The sequence below is a fragment of the Caenorhabditis remanei genome, chromosome IV (assembly GCF_010183535.1).
Source record: "Caenorhabditis remanei strain PX506 chromosome IV, whole genome shotgun sequence".
In the NCBI taxonomy this organism is placed as follows: domain Eukaryota; kingdom Metazoa; phylum Nematoda; class Chromadorea; order Rhabditida; family Rhabditidae; genus Caenorhabditis; species Caenorhabditis remanei.
This window is the reverse complement of record NC_071331.1, coordinates 25,351,427-25,369,578: the sequence shown is the minus strand read 5'-3', so window position 1 is coordinate 25,369,578 and position 18,152 is coordinate 25,351,427. Positions and strand designations below refer to the sequence as shown.

The 18,152-nt window shown below is 38.5% G+C and overlaps 4 protein-coding genes across 4 annotated transcripts; 2 read left to right on the top strand and 2 right to left on the bottom strand.

The window, feature by feature from the left end:
* Nucleotides 1-2,905: 2,905 nt before the first annotated feature.
* Nucleotides 2,906-3,719, top strand: GCK72_016283 (uncharacterized protein; the record flags this gene model as incomplete). The annotated part of the gene is made up of 2 exons (XM_003093036.2): nucleotides 2,906-3,100; nucleotides 3,465-3,719. 2 exons carry the CDS (start codon nucleotides 2,906-2,908, stop codon nucleotides 3,717-3,719), a joined length of 450 nt encoding a protein of 149 aa, XP_003093084.2.
* Nucleotides 3,720-5,047: 1,328 nt separating this feature from the next.
* On the top strand, nucleotides 5,048-8,424 carry GCK72_016282 (uncharacterized protein; the record flags this gene model as incomplete). Its single annotated transcript, XM_053731425.1, has 6 exons — nucleotides 5,048-5,299; nucleotides 5,348-5,571; nucleotides 6,351-6,723; nucleotides 6,772-6,995; nucleotides 7,775-8,147; nucleotides 8,197-8,424. The coding sequence occupies 6 exons, from the start codon at nucleotides 5,048-5,050 to the stop codon at nucleotides 8,422-8,424; spliced, it is 1,674 nt and encodes a 557-aa protein (XP_053586197.1).
* A 2,426-nt stretch (nucleotides 8,425-10,850) lies between these two features.
* Nucleotides 10,851-12,489, bottom strand: GCK72_016281 (uncharacterized protein; the record flags this gene model as incomplete). Its single annotated transcript, XM_003093037.2, has 4 exons — nucleotides 10,851-11,022; nucleotides 11,066-11,635; nucleotides 12,075-12,235; nucleotides 12,412-12,489. 4 exons carry the CDS (start codon nucleotides 12,487-12,489, stop codon nucleotides 10,851-10,853), a joined length of 981 nt encoding a protein of 326 aa, XP_003093085.2.
* A 2,238-nt stretch (nucleotides 12,490-14,727) lies between these two features.
* On the bottom strand, nucleotides 14,728-17,971 carry GCK72_016280 (uncharacterized protein; the record flags this gene model as incomplete). Its single annotated transcript, XM_003093045.2, has 8 exons — nucleotides 14,728-14,820; nucleotides 14,863-14,920; nucleotides 15,456-15,679; nucleotides 15,915-16,063; nucleotides 16,735-16,825; nucleotides 17,228-17,360; nucleotides 17,407-17,567; nucleotides 17,858-17,971. The coding sequence occupies 8 exons, from the start codon at nucleotides 17,969-17,971 to the stop codon at nucleotides 14,728-14,730; spliced, it is 1,023 nt and encodes a 340-aa protein (XP_003093093.2).
* Nucleotides 17,972-18,152: the final 181 nt, after the last annotated feature.

The following is an 18,152-nucleotide window of genomic DNA, read 5'->3' as shown; positions in this document are numbered from 1 at the left end:
GTGGCAGCACGGTTCGAATGATCAGTAACAGAAAAAGCGAAGTTAAAATCATTAGAATGCCCCGCTTAAGACCCAACAACCCTTCACCTCTACTTCTAGCAAAATACGCGCCAAACGTCGCGCCAGATTCCCCAAACCTTCAAACCCACAACAAAAAAACTATTTGATTCCTTCTAATCGAATGAATAAAAAGCGTTTCTCTTCAATCAAAAAAGAAACAAGACGGAGACAGTGAAACGAGGGCAAAACGAGTGAAAGAAGAAACAAGCTGATAATATGATAACGGGGGGAAGAGACAACTGCATAGAAATAGTGTGTCTAATTGAGAGAAACTTGCAAAAAGTGTCAAAAAGTCAGTCGCTTCTCATGGAGGACGAAAAAGTGTCACTACTTTTTTCAAGGTCTTGGCGCCGGGCGCCCTGTTCAAACATTCCAGATATGTATGCATGTGTGGAGGGGAGTTCCCGTAAAAGGGAAAAAAGACACCTGGCGCCACATACTGACCACCACCGTTAATTTAAGGTTAAGAGAAAATGAGAAAATGAGAGGAAGAGAGAATGAGAGAGAAAACGGGAAATTAACGGAGGGGGAATTAATGGGCGTAGAGAAGAAAGGAAGGCAAGCGGCAGCGGGGTCTGGCGTGTCGGTGGCGCGTTTTGCGTTTTTGTGGTTCTGAAGCCATTTACGCTGTCTTTAAGCGCAATTTTTTATATTTTTTGGTAATGATTAAAAAAACGGCGGTTGGTGTGTCGGTGGAGTTTTCGTTGCAGAAAATGAGATGCTTATGTTAGGTAAGGTAAAAAGGAGGAGATGCGTTTATTGGGGAGGAGTCTCGTGTCTCGTTGGCGGGTTTTAAGGTAATTTGAAGTCCGGAAGCCAAAAATAGCCAATGTCTTTTATTCCGACTAATTTCAATTCTCTGTCATTCATCTTGTCAGAAAAAAATGGAATGAAAATGGACAGATGGCTATTTTTCGGAAGGACAAGATCATCTGTCATTCTGTGTGTATCTGTCAGAAAGGGTTTTGAAATTTGACGGAAAGAAGACAAGCAAAATCTGAAAAATGGGTTTGTCCTCTCGGAGGATTTGAATGGAAATCTTACTTCTGACTGTAAACGCTGAAATTTTGTAGAAAATAACATTTTAAAGAAAATTTTAAGAAACATTTTAAAGAAATCAACTAATCATAAATTATTGTTTAGCAGCTTTTAAAAAGGTTAGCAGACTGGAAACATCGCTTAAACTGAAAATCTGAAAAAGCCGAAACAGCTTATGAAGCTGGCGTTTCAACATGCAATTGGGACCAAAAACGCAGCTCTACAAATTCTGATTGCTCGAAAAATCCGAAATATTGAAAACATGTCAAAACTTGAATAAAAAAATATGTACTTTGATATTACTGAGAAACTGGTGAAAATCTTAATTTAACAGCTCCCAATAGTCTAATAAACGGGCTGAAACCGCTTTAAAAAGCAGAGGTGGCTAGTTTCGAGATACCCAACGCTCGAAATCCCAATAAGAGCCCACCCATACATTGCAAAAATTTCCCAAAAAAGAGCATGGCCCTAAAAAAGATGTGCCAGTCTCCGCCGGACACTTCCGCTCCTCAAAAAAGAGGTCAAAGAGACAAGGGGGGTCAAAACGTCCAAAAAAGAGAGCACCCAAAAATCTTCTTCCGAAACATTTTGCTCAAAGAAGCATCACTTCTGTTTTGCATGTCCTAATAGTATAGTTGGGAGGAGCAGGGGGGGAGAGGGACGGGTCGAAAAATGATGAATAAGGAGGAGAGAGAGAAAATAAGGGAGGATTATGTAAATATGAAGGAAAGGGGATGCAGAAACACGAGAAGATTGTTGGATTAAGAGTGGACACGCGAAACAGAGAGCAGCATCAGACATTGATAATACAATTGAAAAGTGGAGAAAACATTTAAATTCCTGGAATATTGAGCATCGGTTTGGAGCTTGACCCTTTTCGGATTCAAATGATTCCATTTGGTACATTTCTCAGCTCACAAGAATGCGTTTTAAGCGAGTTACGCTTGCAAGTACGCCATAAAACGTTATAACTGTCAGTGGATAAAATTTATTAAAGGACGAATTAAGCTGAAAATGCCTAGACAGCTATAATTGACTGAAAATAAGTGACTGATAGTGAAAGTTCTCAGATGTGATCTTGAAGAATTGACAAAAATTATTCAAGAATGCGTGTTCCGGTTTATGTAAACCTGAGATTGATTGACAATCAATAAAAAATCACTTAATTACGTATGCTTGCAATCAGGTTGATAATTTTAAATTCCCGTTTGATTTCCAAAACACTAGACATTGTGAAGCCACATTCTTTAAAGACAGTATAAGAAAAGGTCCCGAGACCGGATTCGCTTCCATTTCCCTGTCAGTGAGCTAATGTTTCATTTTTTTCATTTTTGACTCAATTTTGTCCTATCACAAGTTTTTCAGCGATTTCCACGTATCTAGTACCGATACACTGAAAATTATATGTCTGGCGCGTCTTCCCCGCTTTCTCTCTGACTCATCCCACCTTTTCAATCTTTGGCACTTCCAATAGGTTGTGTACTAAACTACTTTTTCTTCTTGTATTGTTTATTGTTCCAACAAAAAAAAACTGTAGTTTACAAAAAATGAGTCAAGTGGGTATAACTTTTGGTCTCCCAATTCCTTGAAATTACTACTACTTTGAAAAATGTCATCTTCTTTTACTGTGAAAAAGTGACTCATGTTGACGACCCCGAATGAACAAACAACTCCGAGATGTAAAGTCCATTTGTCGCACAGACATCACTTCCGAATAGTGTCCCAATGTGTGCCAACGGGAACAGTATAAATACGGTGCACATGGAGTACTCGAAGGTATCACATCATCTTCTTGTGCTCTTCGATAATGAACTCCTCGATTCTTGCTATCTTCGCTGTTCTCGCTGTTATCGCCTTCGCTGGACCCGGTGGACCAATGTTCTTGAGAGATCAACCGAGAAATGTGCAGCAGTCGTATTACCAAATTATGAGAAACTCGCAGTTGACTCAGCAACAGAAGGACCAACAGCTTCAGCAGTGGGCTCAGACCAATAATCTTTCGGTAGGTGGTTACTAAGAAGGTTGAAAGATCTGTAATCAATTTTGACAAGCTTAAACTGACTATTACCTACTTCAAATGGCTCTGACGGAATCTGAGACGAACCTAACCCTGTCAAGCCGATTTTTGGTTTATTTTATTAAAATTTAGAGATACCTAAGTAAATTATTGCATATCTAGCTTATTTTTGTATTTTTACTGTTCCAAATAGTTGAAACTTCTATAAATGGCGTAACAGTGAAAATCTTCACCGATATTAGCCGATCTTAGCCCGTTCTAGCCCATTCTACCCATTGATCCAATTCCAGACAGCTTTAGTGATTTTACTTAGTTTGAACCAGTTTTTTAAACTCTTATCCATTTCCAGACTCAATACTCCGCCTACACCCAACAACAACAGCAAATGGAGCAACAAATCAGCCAGAACACAACTCGAATCATTAGCCAACTCTCGATGGTTCAAACTCAACTCGAACAGATTCTCGACAACGACTCTCAAACTGGTCAACAGAAACAACAAGCTATCCAATCGCTCTCCAACCAGTACCCACAAGAAGTCCCAGTTCTGTTCTATATCAGAAAAATGGGAAAGAGACAAATGGGAATGGATATGGATGATTAAGGGGATGTTTTTTTCTGTGAATCCGATAAAATGAATTTGTAGTTACATCAATAATAAACTTTTGCATACCAATTTTTCTTTGTGATTTTCAGAAATCATTTCCAGTTTTCCAGAACAAAAACCAACACTCTCGCGTCTCAGGCCCGCTTGACTTTGACGATTCTGTCTCAAATTATTATTTTTGTGTAGATCAAGAATAGGATTACATTTTTGCAGTTGACCACTTTTTGATAGCTATTAACCTTAAGGAGATATAAGCGAAAGAAACGAGACGGTTGCTTTATTTTCTGAATTGCTTGAGCAAGGATCATTGCTTTCAGATATATAAGTTTGATGCGACACGGTTTGGAAATCTGGGGCTTCATTTTTGTAATTAAAAACTGTTAACATTCACAAAATTGAAGTGCCAATCAAACAATGCAAGACCGACTACTAGAATCTTCCCAACTCTAAACTCCTGGTCTTATTTCTTAACAATAAATAATTTGATCTCTTACTCATTGATCCCTCACATCCCATGCAACCTATGACTAGCCAGAGAGTGTCTGATAGATCAAGAGTTCGTGAGAGCTTCAAATCGACTGGTTGCACGTTTTTTCCATTCTTTGCACATACAAAAAATGGCAAATCTAGAAATTTATGCAGCAACTTTCATTATCTTTTTGGTAGGTCGATTTTATCTTTGAAATTTTTAAGTTCTCCCATTCCAGCTCTCCTTCTCCGGCTGCCTATTTAACCTTCTCGCTGGATTCATTGTTTTGAGAAATCCTATTCTAAAAAACGCATTTGGAGCGCTATGTTTCAGCCATACAATTGCAAACTTTGGTGTTCTATTCATTTTTGTGGTTTGGGTAACGCCAACAACCATTCTGTAAGTTAAGACAATAAAAAAGACAAAAAGTACTGACCCAGGCAGGACTCGAACCTGCAATCTTCTGATTAGAAGTCAGACGCCTTATCCATTAGGCCACAAGGCCACGAGCAAGTATAGCCTCAGATGGCGTGCAAGAAGAGAGGGGGACAGAGGCAGGCTGTGTATGTCTGGCACCCTCTTCTGGCTATGTCCAGTTTTCAGTGAAATAGGGACGACGTAAATAGCATTTCAGCAAAATACTGATTCACTTCAAGAGATTTTAGTTTCGACCGCAACGCAACCGCGGCACACCTCTCAAATCAGAATTGCGATCACAGAATGTAATGGTTCCAGACAATACGAGTACACTGATCTGACATTTGGAAAAATCCTTGGCCAAATCAACATATTGTTCTGGAATGCATGTTGTTACTCCCATCTAGTGATTTCTCTCAATCGATTTCTCACAATTTGTATGCCAGTGAAAGTGACTAATCTATTCAACTACCGTAACACTTGCTTCATCATCGGATTCGTGTGGTGTATGGCAATTGGTCACGTGATTCCGTACTTCTGGAGAGATACCTGCTACGTGGCATACGATCCTGTTAGTTGGACGTGGATATTCGGAGATACACCCTGTGGAGCTATCATCACGACTTATACAGATTATTATACAAGTGTCGCTATTTTTGTAGTAATGAGTACGCTGGATTTTTGTACTTTTGTGAGTTACACAAAGCTTCATACCTTATCAATGTGACTCCATTTCCAGACCATGCTAGTCCTTTACCGCCGTAAAGCCCACCTAACCTCTAACACCGAAACCAAAAGAAGACGTCACGTCGAGATTAGATTCTTCACCCAGTCCTGCATCCAAGGTGTCCTATTTTTCTATGAAGTCTTCATGTTTAATTATGTGGTCACATTAAACAATAATAAGTGGTTTGTCTTCATAACAACTACTTTTGCCTGGGAGCTTTGCCATTGTTTGGATGGGTAGGTGAAACTCGTCCGAGGTGCGCCAGTGTTTCCTTTCAGACTAGTCGTGGTTTTGTTCCATTTCAAACGGAGTCTACTATCCAGAAGGAATACTGTATTACTGTCTAAAGCTAGCGAGATGAAGACTACTACCATGCACTAAGGCGGTCTACTGAACTTTTATAAGTCGTCAATGGAGCACACTTGCCAAATAAATAATTCATATTGAGTGTTTTTTGCTTTTTGTTCAAATGCTTACGTGTAGAGGGTGTGAGAACTAAGAACCCCATGGACACTAAAACATGTGATTAATATAGACATGTCCGCATAAGATTCGTGGGACCCGGTGTCGCAGAATTTTTCTTTTCAATTTATTAAATAAAATATTTTGATCCTTACTATGTCCACGACTAACTCCACCACCCTGGTTATCCCGGAAATTGAGAATATCTATGCATCGATTATCATTTTTGCGGTAACTTCTTGAAATGTGTATAATAACTTTAAATTTCCATTCCAGCTCTCATTTTCTGGATGTATATTCAATCTGCTCGCTGGAATCGTTGTTTTGAGAAATCCTATTCTAAAAAACGCGTTTGGAGCACTATGTTTCAGTCATACCATTGCAAACTTTGGGGTGTTCTTTGTTTTTTGCACATGGGTCACACCAACAACTATAATGTAAATGAAATTACATAAAATTTGCAAAATTTGGAGCCCCATATTGCTAGCAACCGATATCGGGGATCAAAACTTTGAAAATTTTACGTAGACTTCAAATAACTATATTTTTTTAGACAATACGAATACACCGATCTGACATTTGGAAAAATCCTTGGCCAAATCAACATACTATTCTGGAATGCGTGTTGCTACTCTCATCTCGTGATCTCTCTCAATCGATTTCTCACAATTTGTATGCCAGTGAAAGTGACAAATCTATTCAACTACCGTAACACTTGCTTCATCATCGGATTCGTGTGGTGTATGGCAATTGGTCACGTGATTCCGTACTTCTGGAGAGATACCTGCTACGTGGCATACGATCCTGTTAGTTGGACGTGGATATTTGGAGATACTCCATGTGGAGCTATCATCACGACTTATACAGATTATTATACAAGTGTCGCTATTTTTGTAGTAATGAGTACGCTGGATTTTTGTACTTTTGTGAGTTACACAAAGCTTCATACCTTATCAATGTGACTCCATTTCCAGACCATGCTAGTCCTTTACCGCCGTAAAGCCCACCTAACCTCTAACACCGAAACCAAAAGAAGACGTCACGTCGAGATTAGATTCTTCACCCAGTCCTGCATCCAAGGTGTCCTATTTTTCTATGAAGTCTTCATGTTTAATTATGTGGTCACATTAAACAATAATAAGTGGTTTGTCTTCATAACAACTACTTTTGCCTGGGAGCTTTGCCATTGTTTGGATGGGTAGGTGAAACTCGTCCGAGGTGCGCCAGTGTTTCCTTTCAGACTAGTCGTGGTTTTGTTCCATTTCAAACGGAGTCTACTATCCAGAAGGAATACTGTATTACTGTCTAAAGCTAGCGAGATGAAGACTACTACCATGCACTAAGGCGGTCTACTGAACTTTTATAAGTCGTCAATGGAGCACACTTGCCAAATAAATAATTCATATTGAGTGTTTTTTGCTTTTTGTTCAAATGCTTACGTGTAGAGGGTGTGAGAACTAAGAACCCCATGGACACTAAAACATGTGATTAATATAGACATGTCCGCATAAGATTCGTGGGACCCGGTGTCGCAGAATTTTTCTTTTCAATTTATTAAATAAAATATTTTGATCCTTACTATGTCCACGACTAACTCCACCACCCTGGTTATCCCGGAAATTGAGAATATCTATGCATCGATTATCATTTTTGCGGTAACTTCTTGAAATGTGTATAATAACTTTAAATTTCCATTCCAGCTCTCATTTTCTGGATGTATATTCAATCTGCTCGCTGGAATCGTTGTTTTGAGAAATCCTATTCTAAAAAACGCGTTTGGAGCACTATGTTTCAGTCATACCATTGCAAACTTTGGGGTGCTCTTTGTTTTTTGCACATGGGTCACACCAACAACTATAATGTAAATGAAATTACATAAAATTTGCAAAATTTGGAGCCCCATATTGCTAGCAACCGATATCGGGGATCAAAACTTTGAAAATTTTACGTAGACTTCAAATAACTATATTTTTTTAGACAATACGAATACACCGATCTGACATTTGGAAAAATCCTTGGCCAAATCAACATACTATTCTGGAATGCGTGTTGCTACTCTCATCTCGTGATCTCTCTCAATCGATTTCTCACAATTTGTATGCCAGTGAAAGTGACAAATCTATTCAACTACCGTAACACTTGCTTCATCATCGGATTCGTGTGGTGTATGGCAATTGGTCACGTGATTCCGTACTTCTGGAGAGATACCTGCTACGTGGCATACGATCCTGTTAGTTGGACGTGGATATTTGGAGATACTCCATGTGGAGCTATCATCACGACTTATACTGATTATTATACAAGTGTTGCTATTTTTGTAGTGATGAGTACACTGGATGCCTCTACTTTTGTGAGTTACGCGTTGCGGCTGCGTCATCACACAAAGAAACCATTTCCAGACCATGCTAGTCCTTTACCGCCGCAAATCTCACCTAACCTCCGACGCTGAAACCAAAAGAAGACGTCGTGTGGAGATTCGATTCTTCACCCAGTCCTGCATTCAAGGAATCCTATTTTTCTATGAAGTATTCAATTTCTACTATATCGTAACCCTCAATACAAATCAATGGTTTGTCTTCATGACATCTACTTTCGCCTGGGAGCTTTGTCATTGTTTGGATGGGTGAGTTGCAGGACTCGTGAGAAACGCGTCTCCGGCGCGCCAGACGTTAAGGATTCAGAATGAATGTATATTTGTTGTATAGAGAAAGTTATGGGCTACATTTTTGTAGTTAACTGTTTTTTAGCCGCCCCCACCTTTGTGATATGCGTCTTTAAAACACTGCGCCTCGTTGTCTTCAAGTCTAAAAGTTTAAAGGCGCTTATCTCAAACGCGTCAGAGGCGCCCCAGATCCCTCGTGTTTTCAGATTAGTCGTGGTATTGTTCCATTTTAAGCGAAGCTTCCTACGAAAGTCATCCCAAGTCACTACAATGTTTTCCAAGGCCAGTGATGCGAGAAGTAATAAGAAATACTGAAATTTCTCATTTTGATATATCACATTTTGCTTTTTGTGTGCTTTGATTCCTTTTTCTATGAATACGTGCAAATATATTTAAAATAAGACAAGGAAGTACATGAGTACATGGGAAAAAGATGGAGTTTGGAAAAAATTTCTTGGAAAACCAGGACACACAGACACACAGACAGACCTCCCACGATCGTCTGTCACCTCGATTTCTTATACGCCCTCATTGCCACGTTTCCAGCGTCACAGGTAAAACGCCAGCATGTCAATTATGGGGCATCAATGGGTGTGCCAATGGGCGTAGGAAGAACATGAAAAGATGTCAAAAATGACCCATTGATGACCCATCGCACGCCCATCGGCGGTCAGGCATTTTTCACCCATCCGCATACCCATCGATGGCTCATCGCCCACCCATTTCATTTCCCTCCAAAATATAAAAGCTGCTTTATGAAAAAACGATTTATTTATTGAAAAAAAAATAGAAACAAAGAAAAGGGAAGAAAAAATTAATCAGAACATTTGTAGAGGGTAGACGGGAGCTCTTCGAAGAGTAGTTGTGGAGCAGCAGTGAAGTAGTAGAGGAGTCGAAGTTGCTATTTATGGAGAGTCGAAGTTGTTCTGAAAATACAGTATTTTGAGATCAATTATATTTGAAAAATTTTCGATAAACAAAAAATTTCAAACACATTTATTGTCAGCGCAAAACTTGAAATTTTCTGAATTTTTTTTCGAAAAAGTCGAATTTTGAACTATACTTTAGAATTCACTATAAATGGTTATGCATTCAGATTTTGGTCTTTTTTGAAGTAAAATTTTGAAAGAAATTGAAGAAAGTTGGTCAAAAAATATCTACAGTATCAGTCAAAAGGTTATGGAGATTGGCCGTTTTCAGGTAAAATTGTCTAACTTTGACAGAGTGTCATGACAATACTGATTGTCCCATCAATAATATCTTTAATGAATTATACAGATTAAGAGCAGAGCTTCATTTTTGTTGTTGAAAACTTTTTTGTACGGACACTCCCTAGCAAGTTACATATCGTCAAAGTATTACTCCATCAAATCTACTATTTTCAGTGCAAATTTGTGCAATTTCAAGCTGTCCCCTTAAAATGACCATAACTCTCTAGGGAGTCTCCGTACAAAAAGTTTTCAACTACAAAAATAAATCTCTGCTCTTAATCTGTATAATTCATTAAAAATCTACTTGATGGAACAATTAATAAACAATTAGTACCATGACACACTCTCAAAGTTGGACAATTTCAACTGAAAATGCCCAAACTCCATAACCTTTTGACCGGTACTGTACATATTATGTTTGACCAAATTTCTTCAATTTTTTCCAAAAAAGTCCAAATTCTTGAGACGCCATTATCAAGTACTAAATATTTTCAAAATCTGAACTCACGATGTTTTCTTTACTCAAAATCGTCTTGAAGTGGTCCATCCTTGTCAACACTTATCAGTGAATTGTTCGCTTTTTTCCTCTCGATTTGTTACTGAAAATTAATTCTATCATGAAAGTTGAAAATATGAATAAGAAAAACAAAATAAGGATTAAGTTGAAAAAAATAATGACAAAGTGAAAAGAAGAACAGAATGCCAACGCTGCAAACCACGCGTTCTGGTTTACGATGGTCCATCGATGACCCATTCGTGACTCATTGAGAAAATATTTTTCCCCAAAAATCAAGTTCACGCCAATGTGTTAATAATGGGTCATCGATGGATATCCAGATGGGCCATTTATGACACATCCTTCACCCATCGTGACTTCGCCCATTTTTGACGCATTGGAACCGATGGGTGAGTGAATGCGTCAAATATGGGGCATCGATGGGCCATATTTCGCCCATATAGCACTTTAGTCATCGATGGCCCATTTATGACTCCCTGGCGTTTTACCTGTGGTGGCCTTGTGGCCTAATGGATAAGGCGTCTGACTTCTAATCAGAAGATTGCAGGTTCGAGCCCTGCCTGGGTCAAATCTTTTTTTGGTTTACTATTTTGTTTGTTTTCAGTGGATTTATTGAGAAATCCGTGTTTTAAGTCCAATTTTGAAATTCTTTATTCCAAAATTCTAATAAGTATCAACTTTCGAGACATAATGATTTCTATTGAAATCCGGGCTACGGTGAGGCAGAGAATGGAGATGTTCCACGTGGATGAATGAAGGGGTATGGTGATTCGGGTCCAGGATAGGTCGCTCAGCTAACAGTTTTCGATGAAAATGGAGAAGAAGGATGACTAGTCTGAAAAGCGGTATAATTAGCTTTAATTATCTCGTCAACCTACCCATCAACCAAATGATACACTTGCCAGATCACACATAATACCACATACTTTTGCCACCGCTCTTCTACCCATCCTGATAGTACTCCTGACGTCAAAACAGCTATCAAAAAACCAAAACTCCTCCAGAATTCTCCTTTCAACAACTTCGTCTCGACCGGATGCTTTCTTATGGTCTCCGCGGAAACCTTTGCCCAAGTGAATAGGTTTACCAGAAAACTAATAGTAGACACTATCACAGATAGATACTGTAACACCAGCAACTTATAAGTCGCGCATAACTTTGAAGTAGATATCACCCATTGCCACGTGGCAGGATCATAAGTGATGTGGCAGTCTTGGTACCAGAATAATGGGATAACGTGAAGGAAGCCGAGAATCCATGTGGAAATGTTCAAGAATATACACATGTGGTGACTGAATATGGATCGAGTACGGGTGGGGTGCAATAGAGAGGCGAATCGATTTAGAGAGAGGGATAGATGAGAGTAGATCATGGAGAATAAGAATAGAAGATGAAGCTGACCAATGATTTTGCCGAGGACTGTGGTGGTGGAGGTTGAGACGGATTGGCTGGAATGAAATTGGATAGGGAATTTTTAGGGATTTTGATAATTTTATTGAAACAGATCGAGAAAGTTTGAGGTGTGATATTTGACTTTAGATCTCCGGCACCAGAGTTGCATGGAAGTGAAAACTTCGGAAGAAAATCATGTTTTTCACTCAAACATTGGCTTAAAAACTGAAAAAAAAAACGCGAATAATCTCAGATTTTCCAGTTTTTCAGCAAATTTTAATTAAAAATACGATTTCCTACAGGAAAACAACCTTTGTAGACATCCAAACACACAAATGGACATAAATTTGAAAATTTTCGCTAAAAATCTTTGAACCGTGTTATTTTAACAAGTAGAAAATTTGTAGTCAGTATGATATTGCTCATGTTCTTTTGAACTTTCGGTTCAATTCTTTTGCTTGATTTTTTGATTTAAAAGTTCATATTCAAACTTACGTATAAGTGGTCGGTGTGACCCATAAGAAGTATACCAACAAGCTCAACATATTTAGTACACTATGATTTAGAGATAGTGTGCCATAGGAGTTGACGAAATGGGGCGATTTTTGAATAGTGATGATGACTAGAGTGTTCATGAATAGGGCGAAGAAACAGATCTGTGAAGAAGTTTTTTTAATCGTAACATATTAGCACTGCACGCTTCTCACAACTACGCTCTACCGAAACCGATGAAACTTGTGGGCGAAATTGAGAGACTCCGAGAAAGACATTTTTCAAAGGGATTTCGGTGAAGGGAAATTGTAAGTATTTGTAATGAGCTTATATCACTTACAAAAAAGTTGAGCATGGTGACGAGAAGTGTCTCAGCATACTGTTCTGTAGAAACATAACCAGAATATGAGCCGCTCATTTTTTAAGAAAAAGAAATCTGAGAATTTGATAAGACTGAGAAAGAGCTGGAGAACAAATGTGAAAGAGCACTCTCTTTATGGTTGACGGACTTATTGAGTCTTTTGGAAAGCTAATTTCTTAGAACTTTTTAGAAAGAAATAGTTTTCTTTGCATTTTGGTTAGTTAGATCAGTGGGATCAGATAGGTTTTTGCAAAAGAAGAAATTAAGGAGGATAAGAAGAAGTCAGAACTGATCAGAACTGATCAGAAGACGACCAGAATACTGTCGCTGTAGTTGGTAATTTTCAACTTGCAAAAGTTAAGCTGTGAAAAGCAATTTGGATATTAAAAGAACCAAAAAAGGGAAGCCGATCAGAAGTTGTCTGTCAGAAGTAATCAGATGTGTGCCAGAAAACGAACAGAGTCCCGTCAGAATACTGTCAGAAGCATCAGAACGTCGGTCAGAATATGGCAGAGTATAATCAAAAGTCGTCAGAATACTGCCAGAAGAAACAGAAGGAAATTCAGAATAAAATCAGAACCGATCAGAAGTTAGCCAGAGGATTCAAAAACAGTTAGAAGAAGAGCAGACAAGAACAGAAGCAATCAGAAAAGAACCAGAATACTGTCAGAAGAAGTCAGTCAGTAAAAAATCAAAAGTAGACAAAACGGTGTCATTGAAATATACTTTATTTTCCATTAGTTTACACAAAAAGGTTACAAAAAGTTTGTTTATTCATCCATTCTCAGTATCTATGTGTCACACCAACATGCTCCACTCCAATGACTGCAGTGCCCGGATTTATGTCCCTCGTCACGACAAACTCCATTACAATTTGAGTCGGAGTAGCAGGGTCCTGCAAATAATATAACAGTTACAGTTTTTATAGCATACTTTCACAACAAACCTTTGAACTTCCCACTCATCACATCAGCCAATGTCACTGTGGCAAATACAGCCAGCAAGACTAGGAATAGTATAGCAGATTTCATGGTTAAGAAATCTTGGACAGCTGTGGGGTATTTATACTGATAAATATATGCAATTCTTGAACCGTTAACATTAGTGTTTACAAGAAAATAGAAAATAGATCTAAAAAATAAAAATATTATTCTGTGAGTAATTGTTATTAGTGAACAATTGTTCTTTTATTATTAAAACCAAACCACAAATTACTTGAATAAAAACCTGTTGGTGTATCAGCTGATGATATCGGAAACTTCACTATATTTTCACAGAAAGGTCACTTGTTGTCTCTTTTCAATTATCTAATCATGCGTTTTTAAAGTTCAGAATGTTTTTTGTTTATTTCTTTGCAGTTTTTCTCGGTATAAATACGGCATTCCATGAAAGATAGTCCAAGGTTTTAATAAAATGAAATCTGCTATAATATTTCTAGTCCTGTTGGCTGTATTTGCCACAGTGACATTGGCTGATGTGATGAGTGGAAAGTTTAAAGGTTTGTTGTAAAAGTATTCTAGAAAAACTTTAGCGTTTAAATCCCATTTCCAGGACCGTGCTACTCCGACTCAAATTGTAATGGAGTTTGTCGTGACGAGGGACATAAATCCGGGCATTGCAGTCATTGGAGTGGAGCATGTTGGTGTGACACATAGATACTGAGCATGGATGAATAAAAAAACTTTTTGTAACCTTTTTGTGTAAACTAATCGAGAATAAAGTACATTTCAATGACAATTTTTCCTGATGCGGTTTTGACTACTTCTGGCTAACTTCTGATTATATCCTGACTTCTTTTGACAAAATTCTGTTTTTCCGTCTGCTCGTTTTCTAACTGTTTCTGATTCTTCTGGCTAATTTCTGATCGGTTCTGGTTTCATTCTGTGTTTTCATCTGATTCTTCTGGTAGTATTTTGACGGCTTTCGATTATACTCTGACAGCTTTTGAGATTTCATTCTGTTGCTTCTGACAGTATTCTGACAGGACTCTGTTGATTTTTTGAGACTCTTCTGATTACTTCTGAATCCATCCGTTCTTATGACATTAAAAAAGAAAAAAGCGATCTTCAGACAAGCTTTATTTCAATCACAACAAAATTCCCGATTCACTAATTGTTTGTTCATCCGTCATTCATCACAACGCGACACATCTCAATGCTTCGAAATAATCGATCTCGTCATCTCGGAGTGTTTCCCTCTGACCATTGTCAACTGAAAATTTCTCTCTCTCTTCACTCATGTCTTCTGAAACCAAAAAGTTGGTCAGTTGGTCATCATAGTTCGAATTAAAGTACCCTATAGCAGACTAATTTTAGTGGACTTGAAAGAAGTGATGGGTGCGGCGGGTGCTCGCTGCTGAGCATGATTAGTCTGGGATCGTGGCGCGTGCTGAGAAATAGGAAAAATATAATTATTTTGCAAGTTGCTTACCGGACTAGAGTTTGCTAGGAAAATCCGACGGCGGAAGTGAAATAGAACGACGACGAATCTGGAAAAATACACTTTCAAATGCCTGTTGGAAAAACACGTCTCAGGCGCGCCAGATTCAAATGGTCTTGCTACGAATATATATTTGCTAGATAGAACAAATCAAGGGCTACATTTTTGCAGTTAACCACTTTTTGATAGCACCGCCCGCATGCGCCTTCAAACGCCTTCAAAACAACCCAAAATCCAACAGTTTTGAAAAACGCGTGCTAGGCGCGCCAGCCTTAGACTTTTTAGTATAAATTTATATTGGTTTTGTAGAACAAGTCTGGGGCTATATTTTTGTAGTTTACAACTTTTTTATAGCACTACCCGTTTTTGTGATTCAAGGCTTGCAAGTTCAGAGAGGGCGCAGACAACGAGACACTTTAGCTTCTCTATAAACTTCTGACGCTTGTATCTCTTCAGGGTTGATAGCTAGCAAAAAATAGTCAACTACAGAAATGTAGCTCATATCTTCCTCTATACAATAAATATAAATTCAAATTGGAATCCTTAACGCCTGGTGCGCCTGAGTCGCGTTTCCCATCACTTACCCATCCAAACAATGACAAATCTCCCAGGCGAACGTGGATGTCATGAAGACAAACCATTGATTTGTGTTCAGTGTGGAAACATAATAAAAATTAAATATTTCATAGAAAAATAGAATTCCCTGAAGACACGATTGCATGAAGAATCGGATTTCCACTTTCCGTCGCTTAACGGATTCATCTGATGACGTGAAGTGGCTATGCTTGCGGTGGATGATAAGAAGGATCTGGAATAATAGTAAAAATCAATTTGCAGGCATAATTTGAGTATAAAAACTGGAATTGTTGACCAAAAAGTCTGGCGCGCCTGTGGCGTGAAATCGTCCTACGTGTCTTTCTATGTTTTACATGTACATATGTACGCATTCATGTGCCACACCGTGAGAACTTTCTCACGGCTTACCCTGTTCATGATCAAAGATGTAGATCAAATTTTTTAAAAAATTTTCTAAATATACCTACCAATGTCATGAAATCCACGGAGCTCATCGCAATGAAAATGGCAACACTTGTATAGTAGTCGGTGTACGTGGAGATGATGAACCCACACCGTGTTGGAGCAAAATTCCAGGTCCATGAAATAGCGTCATAGGTGATGTAGCACTCATTGTCTGAAATTTACCAAAAAAAATTGAGAAACTTTAGAGAAAATACGGTTTTTAGAGCCAAAATCCAACAACTTTGAAAAACGCGCTCTAGGCGCGCCAGCCTTAGATTTTTTGGTATAAATTTATATTGGTTTGTAGAACAAGTATAGGGCTACATTTTTGTAGTTAACAACTTTTTTATAGCACCGCCTGTTTTTGAGATACAAAGCTTGCAAGTTCGGAGAGCGCGCAGACAACGAAACACTCTAGCTTCTCTGCGTTTCTTTATGAACTTCAGACGCTTGTATCTCTTTATGGTTAGTAGCTATCAAAAAGTTGGCAACTGCAAAAATGTAGTCCTTCTCTTTTTCTATGCAATAAATATAAATTTGAGGGAAAAACCATCAAGGGCTGGTGAGCCTGGGGCGCGTTTTCCTTATATGGCAGATTTTTGCAAATTTTGAAGTCCTTAAATTCAAAAATGACGCATTTTGGTCACAAGATTTTCAGCCAAGTCTGAAAATATTTAAAAACTGATCTGTCACGATTACCACGATCCTGTTGAGCCCAAGAGTTCATATCTGACTCATTCTTTTTCCCCGGTTCTCATTTATTCTCTGCTCTAGCTCACCTCCCTAACAGACCATGACCTCATTACATTTCACTCGAATAAGAAAAAAACCCGAGGAACTTACACCAAAAATAGGGGAAAATATGGCAGAACGCAATGAACCAGACGATGGCGATGATGACGCGAGTGTTGTGACGAGAGAATATGAAACTTGCCTGGAAATAGATGGCTATAGAAATAGAAAATGGAGAGTTCTAGAAATTTTGATAAGAGGGAACAATATGATTTGGAAAAGTTGCGTTGGTTTGACAGTTTGCCCAGAATAGTCTCAGGCGCGCCAGACCTAGATATTTTCTACCGATTTTATATGCGTTGTGTAGAACAGATCTAGGGCTACATTTTGTCAGTTGACCACTTTTTGTTATCATGTGGGCGCAGACAACGAGACACTCTAGCTTCTTTGCGTCTTCTTCCCCTCTTTGTATTTCAGGTAGCTACCTTTAAAGGCTCATGTCTCAAAAGTGAGCGGAGCTATCAAAAAGTGGTCAACTGCAAAAATGTAGCATAACACTTCCTCTACACAATCAATATACAATTTCAGATCCCTCCAAACTCACCCTCGCCGGAATCGCAATTGAAAAGAATCTATTAAAACTAATAGCCAAATGTGAGTACACACAAGCATCCCAGCACAATATATTCAATTGTCCGAGTAACTTGCTAATCATTCCGCTCGTGTTCTGAGCCTGTCTGAAAACCCGAAGAGTAGAAAAATTTAAGACTAAGAATTACTCACATATAAGTCGCCGGTGCTGACCAAATGAAGAATACAAAAAGTACACCGGAATTAGCAATCGAATGGGATAGACAAAGCGTTCCAAAGGAGTTTTTGAGAATTGGGTTCTTCATAACTACAGTAATCCCGAGGAGGTTGAAGATTAGTCCGAAGAAGGCGACCTGGGAAATGAAGACTAAAATGAAGACGCGTCTCAGGCGCTTAGAATTTGTTTTTACATATTTTATATAGATTGTGTAAAACACGTCTAGGGCTACATTTTGTTAGTTGACCACTTTTTGATATCACCTTTCGTTCTTGAGATACAAATCTTTAAAGGCGTATATCTCAAAAGTGGGTAGAGCTAACAAAAAATAGTCAACTACAAAAATGTAGCTCTAGACTTGTTCTACACAACCAATATAATTTTAAAAAAGAACCGTCTAAGTCTGGCGCGCCACTCTACACTTACAAAAAAGATAATCGCCGCCGCCAGCAACACATCCTCTCTCTTCATCTCCAACTCCGTTTCCTCCAGCACCATTTTTACTGTTGTAGTGATAATATTCGGGATAGTAGTAGTCATTTCTAAAAACTGAAATTTGAAAAACTGAAAATGCAACATTACTCATGTTACATCAAGGGCACGCGCCTTTCCCACAGACACACCCCCTGAGCATTACTTGGAAAAAAGATAAGATCAAAAAAGTAAGAAAATGGGGGTGGCGGAGCATGAGAGAATGAGATGTATACATGTTCATAGAAAA